At 42.5% G+C, this 15962-nt stretch overlaps 1 protein-coding gene across 1 annotated transcript in view; it reads left to right on the top strand.

Annotated features, from left to right (window-relative positions):
- GABRA4 (gamma-aminobutyric acid type A receptor subunit alpha4) overlaps window positions 1–15962 on the top strand; it is a 63462-nt gene that overhangs the window by 31308 nt on the left and 16192 nt on the right. The window contains exons 4-8 of the mRNA XM_083754990.1: window positions 2121–2341; window positions 2437–2519; window positions 4119–4262; window positions 6822–6974; window positions 14992–15251. Coding sequence (XP_083611116.1) covers window positions 2121–2341; window positions 2437–2519; window positions 4119–4262; window positions 6822–6974; window positions 14992–15251 — 861 coding nt within the window. The remainder of the gene's footprint in view (window positions 1–2120; window positions 2342–2436; window positions 2520–4118; window positions 4263–6821; window positions 6975–14991; window positions 15252–15962) is intronic.

The following is a 15962-nucleotide window of genomic DNA, read 5'->3' on the forward strand; positions in this document are numbered from 1 at the left end:
TCTGGTCCTCCCATGCAGGATTTAGACCAATGTGTGTGAGTTTTTTTGGTTTTTGTTTAAATCACTTTCAGCAGATTTACACCAGCTATGGAAATGATATAGCCAGTTCTTTGGAGAATAGTCACCCCAATATAACCTTGTTGGATTTGAAGGACAACAGTGGCAGGAACAGAGGCATTAGATACTGGCATTAAAGACTTAGTCTGAGCCACGGAAGTCTGAAGTCTATGAACTGTACATATTAAGCAAAAGAGGTGCATTTCCCTGAGTTGCCTCATTTTGCACAATTTATACTACTCCTTTAAGTCACAGGGAGGGGCAAGAAGCTAATGCAGAGCTATAAGGCTGTGCCCACAGTTACTAGAAATCTTATTAATCTTCTGATGTTTCATCAGGTATTGCTTGTTCTCATTCCAACAGTAAGGACTATAAATCCTCCCAATAGATAAACAAATACAGCGGTACCTTGGTTCTCAAACTTAATCCGTTCCGGAAGTCCGTTCCAAAACCAAAGCATTCCAAAACCAAGGAGTGCTTTCCCATAGAAAGTAATGCAAAATGGATTAATCCGTTCCAGACTTGTAAAAAGAACCCTAAAACAGTAATTTAACATGAATTTTGCTATCTAATGAGACCATTGATCCATAAAATGAAAGCAATAATCAATGTACTGTACTATAAAATAAATAAGAAAGTATTGTAGATGATAAAAATTAAAATTAAAATTTGTTCTTACCTGCACTGATGATAGTCATTGTTTGGAGGGGGGCCTTTTATCCATTTCCACAGTCACACAATCAATCAATCAATCAATCAATCAATCAGTAGATAAACTGGGTTCCACACAGTCACAAAAACAAATTAACTGAAAAAGCCTCAAAAACAAAAAACGCAAAAAAAATAGCAAAAACAAAAGCGCCAAACTTAATCCGTTCCGGAAGTCCTTTTGACTTCCAAAATGTTCGAAAACCAAGGCGCAGCTTCTGATTGGTGCAGACGCCCCAGAAACAACAGCTGAGAGCTGCATTGGACGCTCGGCTTCCACAAAACATTCGAAAACTGGAATACTTACTTCTGGGTTTTTGGTGTTTGGAACCAAGGCGTTTGAGAACCAAGGCGTTTGAGAACCAAGGTACCACTGTAAGTGCAAGCTGAGGTTCTCAGGTAGTTGAGTTTCACACCCAGTTCCATCTTCCACACATTTTCTCTCCTCCTGCTTGGAAGTTGCAGCAAATGCATAGTCGTGACTCTAGTCTATGCCTTGCTCTTGCTCAATCCGTGCATCTTCCAGTGCATGTTTTTCAAGTGCCCAGTGATTTCACAATTGGTTCGCTAAGGTTTCAGACCTAGTCACATTTATTTGGGACTTGATTTCAGCTGAAAACATCAGCTTCGTGCGCATATCCTTTTCCATATGGACTTGCCCTCTCTGCTGAGGTTTGTATGCATTTGCTCTGGAGCCTCTTTGCTCTAGATGTCCATGTGACCTTTGCAGTTCACATAGGGTTCTGCATTAAGCCATATGCATGCACCTATAGATCTTTATCTACACATGCACACATTTTTTAGTCCTGTGAACACATTTATGAAGGCCATTGGAAAGATGCGTGTACATAAGTGGTGTCCAAATAAAGGGCTGCATGATCATTTTGTGACATGCTACTTCCCATTTGGATCATCCCATCTGTGTTTTATTTGTTGAAATTAGATAATATTCCTTTGATTTTGGCTGATATAATTAATCATGTGGCCCACTGCATATTTTAATTTGTCCATCTGTTTAAAAAAAATAGCGTGGACATGAAAACCATTAACATATGTTAATGAATTAATCATTCTGTTTCCAGTTCTGTGCTAGAGTACAAGTTTAATTGCGTGCTTCTTGCCATTCTATTAGATTATAGTAATTATTTTTGATTGATTTAATATGTATAGCAATTTATTTATATGACTAATGTGGAAAATTAAAGTATTAAAGGAGTACATAGTTCTGTTTAATTGATAGAAATGTGTTTAGGGAGTTTACAGTTACCAGTGACTAATTTGTCCTTGAGGGATATTCATAGAAAGGATATGCTTATAAAACATATTAAGTTTGTGTCTCTTCCAAATTACTGTAGGAATACACGATGGATGTTTTCTTTCGTCAGACGTGGGTCGACAAAAGATTAAGATATGATGGTCCCATTGAAATTCTAAGACTTAACAACTTGATGGTTACCAAAGTGTGGACACCAGACACTTTCTTCCGGAATGGGAAAAAATCTGTCTCACATAATATGACAGCCCCAAATAAACTATTCAGAATCATGAGAAATGGTACCATCCTTTATACAATGAGGTAGTTGATTTATCTATCTTTCCGTTCTTTTATTTTACTTTGCGTGAGAGAGGCAACACATCATTCTGGGGCTAATTCCATTTTGTTCCTTATAGGCTCACCATAAGTGCTGAGTGCCCCATGAGATTGGTCGATTTCCCAATGGATGGTCACGCCTGTCCTCTGAAATTTGGGAGTTGTAAGTCACACAGACCTTCTCTACTTAACGTCTTATGTATGAAACTGGTCAGATAATATCCAGAGCTGCATGGCTTAGGTCAATTGAAATTGATAGCAGGGGATATCACTGGACTGATTTTGAAATGGCAGCTTAAAAGAAGGGAGAAGGGAGTTGGGAAAAGCTCTGCTGTTTTGCTTCTTGGTGTTGGCTACTGTGTGGTACCCACCTCTGCCATTTCTCCTTGTTAAAGCTTTGTGTGTGTGTTAAAAACAACCACCCCTCAGTGTTTCTCTATCCCTGCTTTACTCAAAGCTGTGCTGCTATTTAAAACCACCATATCAGTGTTTCTTCATCCCTGCCTTACTCAAACTTCTGCTATCTCTCCCTTCTCACTGTACTCAAAGCTCTCCGTCATCCATTTCTCAGCAGTTCATGTGACAGAGATAAAGGTTGTGGAGCCCTCTAATATTCCATAGTACAATGTATTTCACTCCTGGACCATGTGTTTTCTTCAACGTTCCTGGTGCAATGTAGTAATTTAGAATATATATATTTCATTAACAAGAAGACACCCATATGTGTACAACACCCATCAACTGAACTTAACCTTCTCTAAGTGAACAAGTTCAATGGCAGACTTGCTTTTTAAATTCTGTTTCATCTTAAAGATCCAGTAACATATCTCACAATGGGGGGGTGTGCACAAAGATGGCTGTGGGGGCGATCTGGGTGTAAAGAAGAGCTGAGAAAAGTGAGGAAGGGGGAGGAAATGTGGGGTGCAGGTAAAAATGGGGTGTTGCAAAAAAAAGAGGGGAAAGGGGGTAAGGGAATGGGAGAAGTGCCATTAAAAGAAATGCAGAATAGAATGGGGTGGTGGTTTCACAACTGAATGGAAGGTGAAAATGAAGCTAATTGCTATGTGTGGCTTGAGGAAGATTCAGGAGTTTACCAATAGGGTAGTTTGTGTTCAAGAAGAAGTTGCACAGAAGGAGGGAGAGGAGAAGGAGGCATGGATATAGGGGTGAAAGTGAAAATGGCTGTAAAGTGGAGTCACTGCAGAATTGAAGAGAGAAACTGCTTCAGAAATTACAGGGAACCAGGCAGAGGGCCTTCTCGGCAGTGCCGCCCTCCCTGTGGAACGCCCTCCCACCAGATGTCAAAGAACAACAACAAACAACAACTACCAGACTTTTAGAAGACATCTGAAGGCAGCCCTGTTTAGGGAAGCTTTTAACGTTTGATGTATTACAGTATTTTAATATTTTTTTGGAAGCCGCCCAGAGTGGCTGGGGAAGCCCAGCCAGATGGGCGGGGTATAAATAATAAATTATTATTATAAATTATTATAAATGGGGTTGGGAAGGTGAAAAATTAGCTTAGTAATTGTATGGGGTGGGAAGAGGAAGCTCTAGGGGTTAATATGGGGCGAATGGCAGTGGTGGGTCTGGCAAGCAGAGCTGAGCAGCAGTTCACTCCCTAGTAAAAAAAATAAAAATATAATTATTAAGGTGACTGGCTAATCAAAGTAAAAACAAACAAACCCTGAAGCGATCCAAAGGCCTGTTGGCATCCATAGGTTAAGACCCAACATTTTAATTGTATGTATTTCCCACCCAGATGCATATCCAAAGAGTGAAATGATTTATACCTGGACAAAAGGACCTAAGAATTCAGTGGAAGTTCCTGAAGAGTCTTCCAGTTTAGTTCAGTATGACCTGCTTGGGCATACAGCATCCACTGATACTGTTAAATCCATTACAGGTAAGAATCTAGTCGGTGATCATCAACTTAAGGGGTGGAGTTAGCGGTCTAATTTCGTTTTAGCCAAAGATGCTTTGGAAATCTCAGTGTAGCCTAAGAGGCATAATAAACATATGACAAATCCTAGACCATTTATCTCCAGCCTTACACTAAAGCAGATAGCCTGTTGCTGCATGCTGTTCTGTCTGTCTTCGGAAAGCAAAGTGAAAATGGTTGAAAATGCAAGATTGTAGCTACCGACATATTTTCATAGCCGTGCTGCTAGCAAGTGTTGATTTTTGTGATTTATCATGCTACAAATTGCATGCAGATTGTCGAACTAAATCCCTATTAGAATTGCTGCTGGAGCAAACACATTAAACATAACAGCTATTACTGCTGGGTTGTTTTTGAATTTTTTAAAAATATTTTTGTGTAGTGATAAAAAATAGCAACAGGCAGCAGTGTGAGAAGTGGCAGTGCTTAAGATCTGTGGGTGTTTTTGTTTTTCATTTTTTAAAAAACGATGGCTGTTGGTTGGTTATATGATTGTATTGCTAAACGCTCTATTACTGGTGCAGTTTGAAACATGCTCTCGCAGAGATCACGACAGAATTAAGCAACAGAGGGAGCAGATGTAGGCGACAGATTTCCGAGTGTCGTTATTGATAACAAGATGAAGCAATATTTTCCTAATGTATTGGATATTATCTGTAAGTGAGATATCACTGAACTATAATGGAATATCAGGCCAAGATTCTTAGATTGCTCCTTAAGAAGGTGTCTCCATGATCTTGGCAAAAAATCTCAGTATGTAATTATAAAACAACTAGATCCTGGAGTGTAATGGACTTCCCAGCAAGATACCTTTACATTTCCTTCCACTTCTTTTAAAATTGCGTTTGAACAGCAGCCCAAATCCAGAATGATGGTTTCATACCAGAATTTCCACCAGAAGGCTCAGGTTGTTTATAGCTTTCCTTTAAGTGGGTGGGTGGTACGTGGGAGGAGAAGATGGGTGGAAGTGAGGCAATTAATTGAGCATTTTGATCATGCTTTGGGTTTTGGCAGGCAATTTCTTTTCACAGTGTGGAATGAAGAAGATTGGTTCGGTTCTATCCTGCACACAGTTGCACTTTGGAACAGACCTGACCCACCACAGGCTTAATAAACCTCTTGTTCTTAATGCATGCCCTAGACTGAAGAAACAGGGATGGAAAAACAGTGACAGGCAGGTGGCCAGCTACAACACATCTGGTCAACTATGTTTGGCTCTGTAGACTAGGACATGAGCATGGGAGGAGGCATGCAAGCCTGCAATATGTTTGATAATCCTTAGCTCTTTACTGTCTTGGCTTTGAAACTCATTTGCTCTTGTGCAGCATTTTTTTGTAGGCCCTAAGACTGACTCCTAGGGACGCAGGTGGCGCTGTGGGTTAAACCACAGAGCCTAGGACTTGCCGATCAGAAGGTCGGCAGTTCGAATTGCCACGACAGGGTGAGCTCCCGTTGCTCGATCCCAGCTCCTGCCAACCTAGCAGTTCGAAAGCACGTCAAAGTGCAAGTAGATAAATAGGTACCGCTCCAGCGGGAAGGTAAACGGCATTTCCGTGCGCTGCTCTGGTTTGCCAGAAGCGGCTTAGTTATGTTGGCCACATGACCTGGAAGCTGTACGCCGGCTTCCTTGGCCAATAAAGCGAGATGAGCGCCGCAACCCCAGAGTCGGTCACGACTGGACCTAATGGTCAGGGGTCCCTTTACCTTTAAGCCTGACTCCAAGTAGGATAGAGAGCCATTCCATTTCTATTCAGATGGACCTATAACCACCTCACTTCATTCCCCCCCTCCTGCTTTGAGCATTGGACTGGTCCCAAGGTCCCAAGCATACTTTCCATACAGTCACTATTATGGAAAATTTTCCATTGCAGGCCCCACTGAAATGAATGGGTACTCAACTACACAAGCCCAGGGAGGTGATTTTGTGCCGTATTCATTTCAATGGGGTTTAAATGGGAGAACTTCACCTGGTGAATAACAACTATGTTTGGTATTCATTGGCTTAAATAAACCAATGAAAGGAAGACATTTTCTTGGTGCATCTGTTGAAAATATAACCCTGAAGTAGTAATTATATGTTTTCCAGATGCTGCAGTATCAGAACAGACAGCTAATATTTTACTTATACTTATTTTCCCCTCCCTCCAGCGTATACCTACATATCTTTATGGTACGTGAAAGTATGAGGGATGTCATACAGTCCCTATTATGTCATGTTTTACATCCCACCTCCTGGATAGTATTTTAAGATCTACTTACTTTCCCTGGACTCAGTATGGCTTTTGTTTATTATTATATATCCTGTTCTTCCTATGTGGAGCTTGGAGTGACTCATGTGAGCTCCCACTGCTGTCTTAGGTAGGCTGAAACTTCTTTCACTTTAGTGAAACTTCATGTTTTCAGAGTCAAATGAACTGAATGCAATTTGAGTAGCTGGAGAATATGTTAAAATAAATAAATGAATAAATCTGGGTGTACTGAAAGTTTTTTTTTTAATCACTTTTGGCTTTCCCCCCCTTTAAGGTGAATATGTCGTTATGACAGTACACTTCCACCTCAGACGAAAAATGGGTTATTTTATGATACAAACATACATCCCATGCATCATGACTGTGATCCTCTCTCAAGTTTCATTTTGGATCAATAAGGAGTCTGTTCCTGCCAGAACTGTTTTTGGTAAGTCTCACCGCTGACTTTGTATGTCTTTTTAGTCTTCTTGAGGAGCCCAGCTGATTTGAATGAGAGATTTGGCCAAGTAAGGAGTATGCCCTCAGGCTCTGAATCTGTAATGTCAGCTTCGCTGATACAGGCCCCTTTCTCCTCCTGCCTTGGCGAGAGTGAATTGAAAAAGCAATTAGGAAAATCGATTACGCGATATTAGAATGAAGCACATTAAAATGCAATTTGAAAGAGGATGCTCCAATTGACACTGAAAGCAAGAGGAGACAAACGGCATGGAGGCAACGCACAGGGAGCTGAGGGGGAAATCTGGGTTTCTGACAAAGGAGAGGAGAATACAGATACGGCTGAAGCAATTTTCTAAAGAAGTTATCTTTCTAAACCTCAGCATTGCCATGCATTGGAGAAGGATTAATCAAGTGGAGACCATTGAACCAAAAGACCTATTAAGCAGTACATTTCAGAGAGAGATGAATAAAAGAGGTTAAAATTAGGCCTGGCAGGGGCGGACTTTCCATCTGAAAGAGAAATCTGAATATGTATGTATTACTTAGCCCTCCTCCGTTTCATCCCAGCAAGAAATCGCAAAAGAAAACTTCAGTGGCGCCTTTTCTTGTTGAGGCTGTAGAAAGGTAATAGGTTTTACAGAATTGAAAGTGCTTTGATATAGATCCATTTTTGCTTGCGGTGCGTAAATTTATCCCCACCTAATCCTATGTTGTCTCTGCTCAGACAGGTTCCCATAATAAATTAAAGCCTGATAAATAGGTTTTGTCAGAGATGACGTTGATGTTTCATCGATGTTTTTATGGCTCTGCTGTTGATTTTGTCCTTATATGTTGTACTCCACCTTGCTTGATTTTTACGAAAGTGCAGATTATTAAATTCATGCATAAATAAATAATGGCGGGATGGATTCAGAAATCCATATTCGGGCAATGCCTTTATTAGGCTAACCAAAAGGTCACAAAAGTTTTTGAGTTGCCCTGAACTCCTAATATGACTCAATCAGTGTTTCCCAAACATGGGTGTCTAGCTGTTTTTGAACTACAGTTCCCATCATCCCTGACCACTGGTCCTGCTAGCTAGGGATGATGGGAGTTGTAGTCCCAAAAAAGCTGGACACACAAGTTTAGGAAACCCTGATTTAGAGGGTTGGTTGGAGACTCTCCCTCACACACAGACACCCCACACAAATGACCTGGGAGACAGGTTTCTAAATTGGAGGAATTTTGGATTCCCTCCCCCCACCCCCATGGCTGACATACTATCTTTAGTGGGATAGTTTTTGTATGTGCACCTAGCAAGCAGGTGATGATGTCTATGCTGTAATGGGCTGTGATGGGTTGCTGTCAATTACGAAGGGGGTTGGCTTACCCATACCAAGTGGAGTTCAGAAGGTTGCAAATGATCCATGGTAACTTGAATAACATTGTTGCCTTTGACTGTCCTGTGTAAGTAAGGCTGATGAGCATTTAGCAATGCATTTGCTGTACTGTGTGTATTGCCAGAGAACTGTTTGTTGTAGGATGGGTGCTGCTCCTGCAGGCAAGCTTCTTCAGGTCCACAACATGTCATCCAAATGCCAGCCTGTATTTTTTCCCTTATTTACCTAACAAGCCTAGAAGTGTCTACTTGGAAGTCCCACCTAACTCAATGAGGCTTACTCCCAGGAAACCAGGTATTGCAGCTTTAATCTAGACTTACCCTTTCCATGGCAAATCCAATCAGTTAAAAAACCTTGTTGTCGTTTAGTCGTTTAGTCATGCCTGACTCTTCGTGACCCCATGGACCAGAGCACGCCAGGCATTCCTGTCTTCCACTGCCTCCCACAGTTTGGCCAAACCCATGTTAGTAGCTTTGAGAACACCGTCCAAACATCTCGTCTTCTGTCGTCCCCTTCTCCTTGTGCCCTCCATCTTTCCCAACATCAGGGTCTTTTCCAGGGAATCTTCTCTTCTCATGAGGTGGCCAAAGTATTGGAGCCTCAGCTTCAGGATCTGTCCAGGGCTGATTTCCTTCAGAATGGATAGGTTTGATCTTCTTGCAGTCCATGGGACTCTCAAGAATCTCCTCCAGCACCATAATTCAAAAGCATCAATTCTTTGGTGATCAGCCTTCTTTATGGTCCAGCTCTCACTTCCATACATCACTACTGGGAAAACCATAGCATATGGACCTTTGTCGGCAAGGTGATGTCTGCTTTTTAAGATGCTGTCTAGGTTTGTCATCGCTTTTCTCCCAAGAAGCAGGCATCTTTTAATTTCATGACTGCTGTCACCATCTGCAGTGTTCATGGAGCCCAAGAAAGTAAAATCTCCCACTGCCTCCATTTCTTCCCCTTCTATTTGCAAGGAGGTGATGGGACCAGAAAACCTAGTTGCCAATAAACCATTGGTGGTATTAAGTCCCCATCTGAACGCACCCTGAAGTGATACATTTGTAGCAATAAGCCATCATTTGCTGGTCTTTGTGCTCAAAGGTGAAAATGCTTTAAAAAAAAAATACTTTAGAGTTTCTATGGATTTTTTTTTTCTAGCTAGCAGTCTTTAGCAAGTTTGGAAAATTCCACCATTCCAAGAAGTACAGTTCAGTGTTTTCTGCTTTGTTTGTTTGTTCTCTTTCCCCTCAAAGGAGCTTCAGGCTCACAGCGGCCTGCCTTTGTCTTGTTAGATTTGATTATATGAGAAGCAGGGTCTTGCGCAGCCATTCAGATTACATTTCTCCATCTTCAAGCAGGCATGAAGAAGCTCTTTATATTTTTAATGTTTACAGAGACCCAGCAGCTTTTGTCTGGGTGAAAAGTTTTCAATGGGAAGCTCTTATAAGTACAGCTGATGCCAAGAGCCAGGGATAGCTAATGTGAGCCAGTTTCATGTAAAATAAACATGAACAATCGTTCAGGCTTTCATCTTCCCCCTCCCTTGCAAAAAATGCTTATGAAACAGTGAGATGTTCTAGGTGTGAGACTAGAGGAAGGGCAAGGGCCAGCTAAGCCATTTCTCTGTCTGAGGTGACTATTATGCTATTCTACTCACCAGAAGCAGAGTAATCAAGTGTCTCTATTTTCCAGGGACAGTCCCAGATTTACAGAAGCCATCCTGGTTTCTAATCTGGTCCTGGAATGTTCCACTTTTCCTTAGACAGGGGTGCCCAAACCTTTTCTAAAAGGGCCAGATTTGATGAAGTGAACATGCATGAGGGCTGACCAAAGTTACTGAGCTTTTTTTAGGATTGAAGTTGCTGAGCTTTTTAAAGGATTTTACCCCAGGACAGGATTAGGCCACTGAAATGGACTTTGGACATGCCAAAATAGGATGTCCCTATTTTCATTGGAGAAATGTTGGAGGATATAGTTATGTGACCCCAAGCCAAGGAGATAAGTAACTACACAACCTTCAGAAGACACCTGGGAAGGTTTTTTTTTAATGTTTAATGCTTTATTATGTTTTTATATGTGTTGGAAGCCACCCAGAATGGCTGGGGCAACCCAGTCAGATGGGTGAGGTATAAATAATAAAATTATTATTATGGGATAGGATGTCCCTATTTTCTTTGGAGAAACGTTGGAGGGTATGCTCTCTTTCCATATTCCCAGTTGAATCTCATTCCTAGTAGCCTTCCTGCGGAAAGATTTAACAGATAAAGAGCTTCCTTAAAAAGTGCCAAGTGATAATCCTGCCATTTCCCCTCCAAGCAGCAAAGTGAATTGTTCCCATTAATATCGATGTCACCAGTTCTATTTGGATTATGCGAGGAATAAGAACAGTCACAGTTTAGGCTACAACATAAATATATTAGCATTCATATGCCAATTAGGCAATCTGATACTCTCTTTAAAAAGACTTGAGTTTTTAATGAAATACACGATAGGATAATACTTAACAATTAAATATCCGGGGAGCACTTCTCTGCTGTGCTTCTGTGTATATACCCAGAGAGAATCAGAAGGATTAACAGTAGTCTTTTGTTATGTTTGGAATTACTATTTTAATCTGAAAGGCCCCTTCAAAATAAAATGTGTAAGTTCCCAAATAAAGGAATTGTCTTCCAGTAGGATACAATCCTTGTCTACATAATGCAACACAATTCCCCTCCCCTGTGCTTTCTGCCTGTACTGCCCAACTCCCCAGCATGAGATCTGGAAAGTGGCTGCCTCTTGGAGGCTGCCAGAAGGGAAGCAACTCTTTGGGGTGATCCCTCATGGATCTGAGGCCAAGTCTCCAAACTTTTGCCCTGCCGGACACAGCAAGGAGATCAGCACCTTGGACATCGTGTTGCAAAGGTTGGATGCCACCCCAAACTCTGCTAAGCTATGGCAAGATTCCAGGGGGTTCCAGGCGCTCACCCAGGGCCTGTGTTCACATGAGAGTTAGGATGTGTCTTCATAAATACTGTTTAGTTACACATATTTATACCTTTAGTCAGCATGGTCAGCTCAAGAGGGGCTTGTTCCCCACAGCCGTACAGCACTGGAGTCCAAGGTATTTCACCCAGCCTGCCTTCAGCCAAGATCTCAGCTGTCCCCAAGCCTCATGCCAAAGACCCAAACCTCTTCTTGTGACATCACACCCAGCTTCCGTGGCAATCTTCCAAATTCCATGTCTCTATTCACACCTCAGGGCGGGGGGGGGGGGGGGGGAGGAAGAACAGTTATCATGCATTGCCAATGGTCCTCAGTGACCCTGCATTGTTTCTTAGTGCCCCCAGTTTGGCCAGATAGTTGATGTTGTCGACTGCTGGAACCTGGCTTGCTGATGTAGTGTGTGCCCCTTACAGTATCCAATCTTTATTTTATGAGGTATCTGGCCTGCCATTGTTAGAGGCACCAATCTTGAGTAAGGAAAGTTGCTCTGAAATGAGAGTTTTCTACCCAAGATCCCTTGGGCTCAGCCTCATTTCAATGGACTGTAGTCTATAATAATTTATTATTTATACCCCGCCCATCTGGCTGGGTTTTCCCCGCCACTCTGGGCGGCTTCCAACAAAACACTAAAATACAATAACCTATTAAACATTAAAAGCTTCCCTAAACAGGGCTGCCTTCAGATGTCTTCAAAAAGTTTGGTAGTTATTTTTCTCTTTGACATCTGGTGGGAGGGTGTTCCACAGGGTGGGTGCCACTACCGAGAAGGCCCTCTGCCTGGTTCCCTGTAACTTGGCTTCTCGCAGCGAGGGAACAGCCAGAAGGCCCTTGGAGCTGGACCTCAGTGTCCGGGCAGAACGATGGAGGTGGAGATGCTCCTTCAGGTATACTGGGCTGAGGCTGTTCAGGGCTTTAAAGGTCAGCACCAACACTTTGAATTGTGCTCGGAAACATACTGGGAGCCAGTGTAGATCTTTTCAGTGTAGGTCTAGCAAATGTTGAGGTCACCTCCTCTCTGCTTCCCCATACTCTTGATTTTGATACTTCTCTTAATTTCTTTCTTCTCTTCTGCATCGCAAGGCAGATGTGAATGTGCATACCAAACCCAAACTTCAGCTGATCCTGAATCCACATTAAATATGTTTTTAGATGTGCTGTCAGATGCCCAGAGTGGCTGGGGAAACCCAGCCAGATGGGCGGGGTAGAAATAGAAAATAATAATGTCTCAAGTGTGCATTGTGACACAGATACAGTTTTGAAAGTGTACAGTCTAAATACAAACTTTCCATATACAGCTTTCCTTTTGCTGTAATGAGCACATGTGTGCATGCACACACATGCACACAGCATTGCAGAACACAGAGAGCCTTTCCCCGAGGTGCTTATGCTCTGTACTAATTCAAGCTGCAGCCTCAGTCCAAGAGCTGTAAGTGGATTGTTCCATATCATTAGAGCTATATTACAGAACTGTCAGGAGGAACACTGTACTGCTGTATTTGATCACATACCGCTGTCTCCTTGGCTGCTTTATTAAAATGTATAGTCTCTCGTGTTATTTTAAAGCAATATTGAGTTCATTCTTCCTCTCTGCCTTCTGGTGGAGAAAGAAAGAGAGAGAGCCATAAACAGAATTTGCAGTGGAATCACTGTCATTTAGAGCTCTGAGCTTCAGTGGAGCCTTTTAGGTTTGCAAAAAATAGGTTTTTGCCTTCAGTACTTTTTAACACACACACACCCTCCTTGGATAAAACACTTTAATTGCTATTGGGGTCAGGTAGACCACAACTAAGCAAGATTTTTAAAAAAGCAATAACAAGATGTATTGGACCCAGGGTTTCAATCTGTGGTGGTATGTCTTTAAAAATACAATGGAAAATCATATAGCACATAGCACAGCAGGTTTCAATTGCTAAAACAGGCGGAAAAATCATCAGTTGACTGGTCCACCAAGACCCTTATCAATTTTCAAGCATGAAAACTTTTTTGACCACAATCAGAGTTCTAAGCATTCTTTCACTGAAGTAATGAACTCCATTTTAATGTAAAATTATGAATTTGTTTTCAGTGCTTATAATGAGTGCATGCAACTGTATTCAGATGATATTAGGGTGTATGTGTAATGGCAGCCCCCATGTTAATTCCCGTGATGTCTCATGGATCCTGGCTATCTCTAGTAGCTAGGAATAAAAATATGGAATGGGTGAGGCCATAATTTTAACTTCTGCATTAATCTAAAATAGTTATGGTGCTGTTAAAGGAGAGTTTTCACCACACTGGAGTAACTTAGACACTAGCAGTCAGTGTGGCATTGTGGCTAGAAGAAGAAGAAGAAGAGTTTGGATTTGATATCCCGCTTTATCACTACCCGAAGGAGACTCAAAGCGGCCAACATTCTCCTTTCCCTTCCTCCCCCACAACAAACACTCTGTGAGGTGAGTGGGGCTGAGAGACTTCAGAGAAGTGTGACTGGTCCAAGGTCACCCAGCAGCTGCATGTGGAGGAGCGGAGACGCGAACCCGGTTCACCAGATTATGAGACTACCACTCTTAACCACTACACCACACTGACTCTCCAGTGAGTGCTGGACTAGTACCTGGGAGACAGAGGGTTCGAATCTGCCCTTGACCATGAAGCTCATTGGGTGACCTCTCAGCCAAACCTACCTAGAAGCTTGTTGGTTGACCTCTCATTGCCTGTCAGCCAAACCTACTTTGCAGGGCTGTTGTGGGGATTAACTGAGGAGGGGGAGAACCATGTGTGCCACCTGTCATGGACTGGCTGGATGATAAAGAGTGGTAGGAAGCATCAGGCGGGAGACCCCCATGGGAAACCCCAGAGGAGGAAGGCTCAGAGCCAGGAAATTGATGGAGGTCAGAGGGAGAAGAGTGGGAAGAGGGATTGGAGGCTGAGAGGCAGCAGGATAGAGTGAGCAGGGAGAGTTGGTGACCGGGAACTGTTCTGACTCAGAGACTAAAGCAGAAGGGGTGGGGGCAAGAGGCTGCAGAAAAAATCCCTGGAGCCTGCCTCTCCTACTGCGACAAGCTCCCCTCTCCACTAGTCTCCAAGGACATGCAAGACGATGTGTAGAGTGGAGCAGAGATTACAGGTGCCCAGGTGAAGTTTGAGACTGCTTGGAAAACATCCGGCAGAGGAGGAGCCTTAGAGGAAGTGGAAGGTGAGGACCGTCAGTCCTGGGAACTAGCAGAGCAAGTCCTGATGCGAGTGTTGCTAAGTTATATGGCATATTCTTGAATAAAGAATTAACTGAACTAATAGTCTCTGCTTCCTGTGTGCTGACCGACATCTGGAACCAGCCCTGACACTACCTTGAGTTCCTTGGGCTGGGAAAAGGGATATGATTGCAATCAATCAATCAATCAATCAATCAGTCAATACCTCACTCATGCGGTGTTTCACCCTCCCCACTTTAATTTCAGCTGGGGTCTCATTTGTCTCAATGCTTTTTAACGAAATCCTCAAATGCACCCCCCCTTTGGTAAAGAGAGTGTTGAAAAGCTTCCAAACTATTTCAGCTTGCACCATTTTGTATTTGGCTATGGCCCCAAATATATTGGAGTGATTTATTTTTAAAAAATTGATATGATTCTCAAATGCAGCAGCGTTGCTTTGCTTCTTTTCTTTTTACAGGGATAACAACGGTTTTGACCATGACAACTCTGAGCATCAGTGCGCGGCATTCTTTGCCCAAAGTCTCCTACGCCACTGCCATGGACTGGTTCATTGCTGTGTGCTTCGCCTTTGTCTTCTCTGCGCTGATTGAGTTTGCAGCTGTCAACTATTTCACTAACATTCAGATGGAAAAAGCCAAAAGGAAGGCTGCGAGATCTGCTCCTGAAGTTCCAGCGACTCCTATGCAGAAGGAAAACTGTGCAGAAGAGGCACACACGGTATTTAGCCTATTTAATACGCATTAAAACGTGACTAGTGAAATGTGGGCCGAAAGGGCATTCAAAGCTGGGTCAGGGTTGAAGTGCATGGTCAGCTTCCATTCTAGGGTGGTTTGAACCCTTCTTGCTTTCCATTGTCCTCTAGCTTCCTTTGAGACTATTACTTTTGTCCACAACCTAGACTGTACTCTTACTTAAACTGACTTCTTTGCCTTTTCCCTTCAGTCTTACATTTCTGTGTTACTAAGTGTTACTACAGTAACATTTCCGTGTTACTACAGTAACATTTCAGTGTTACTAAGGCAGAAAGCAGTGCATCTGGAACACCAGTAGCAATTTCAGTGGTACCTCGGTTTTCGAACGTAATCCGTTCCGGAAGACAGTTCAAGTTCTGAAACATTCGAAAACCAAAAACTCAACAGCCGAAAACTAGGCCTCAGGATCTTGCACTCAGTGGAAGCTGCGTGGCATCTTCAACTTCTGAGGCGTGTTCGAAAACCGAAGCATGTACTTCTGGGTTTATGGTGTTCGAAAACCGAAATGTTTGTCAGTGGAGACGTTTGAAAACTGAGATACCCCTATACACTCTTTTTCTGCCCTTAAAACCAGACCTCTTTGCTTTACTTCCTTGTTGCCATTTTCCTAGATAGGCAAGGAGGTCTGAAGGTCAAAATTATAGATTATGTTAAAGAGTAGGCAGCTCCATGTAGC

This window comes from Podarcis gaigeae (genome assembly GCF_964106915.1).
Source record: "Podarcis gaigeae genome assembly, chromosome: 9".
Lineage (NCBI taxonomy): Eukaryota > Metazoa > Chordata > Lepidosauria > Squamata > Lacertidae > Podarcis > Podarcis gaigeae.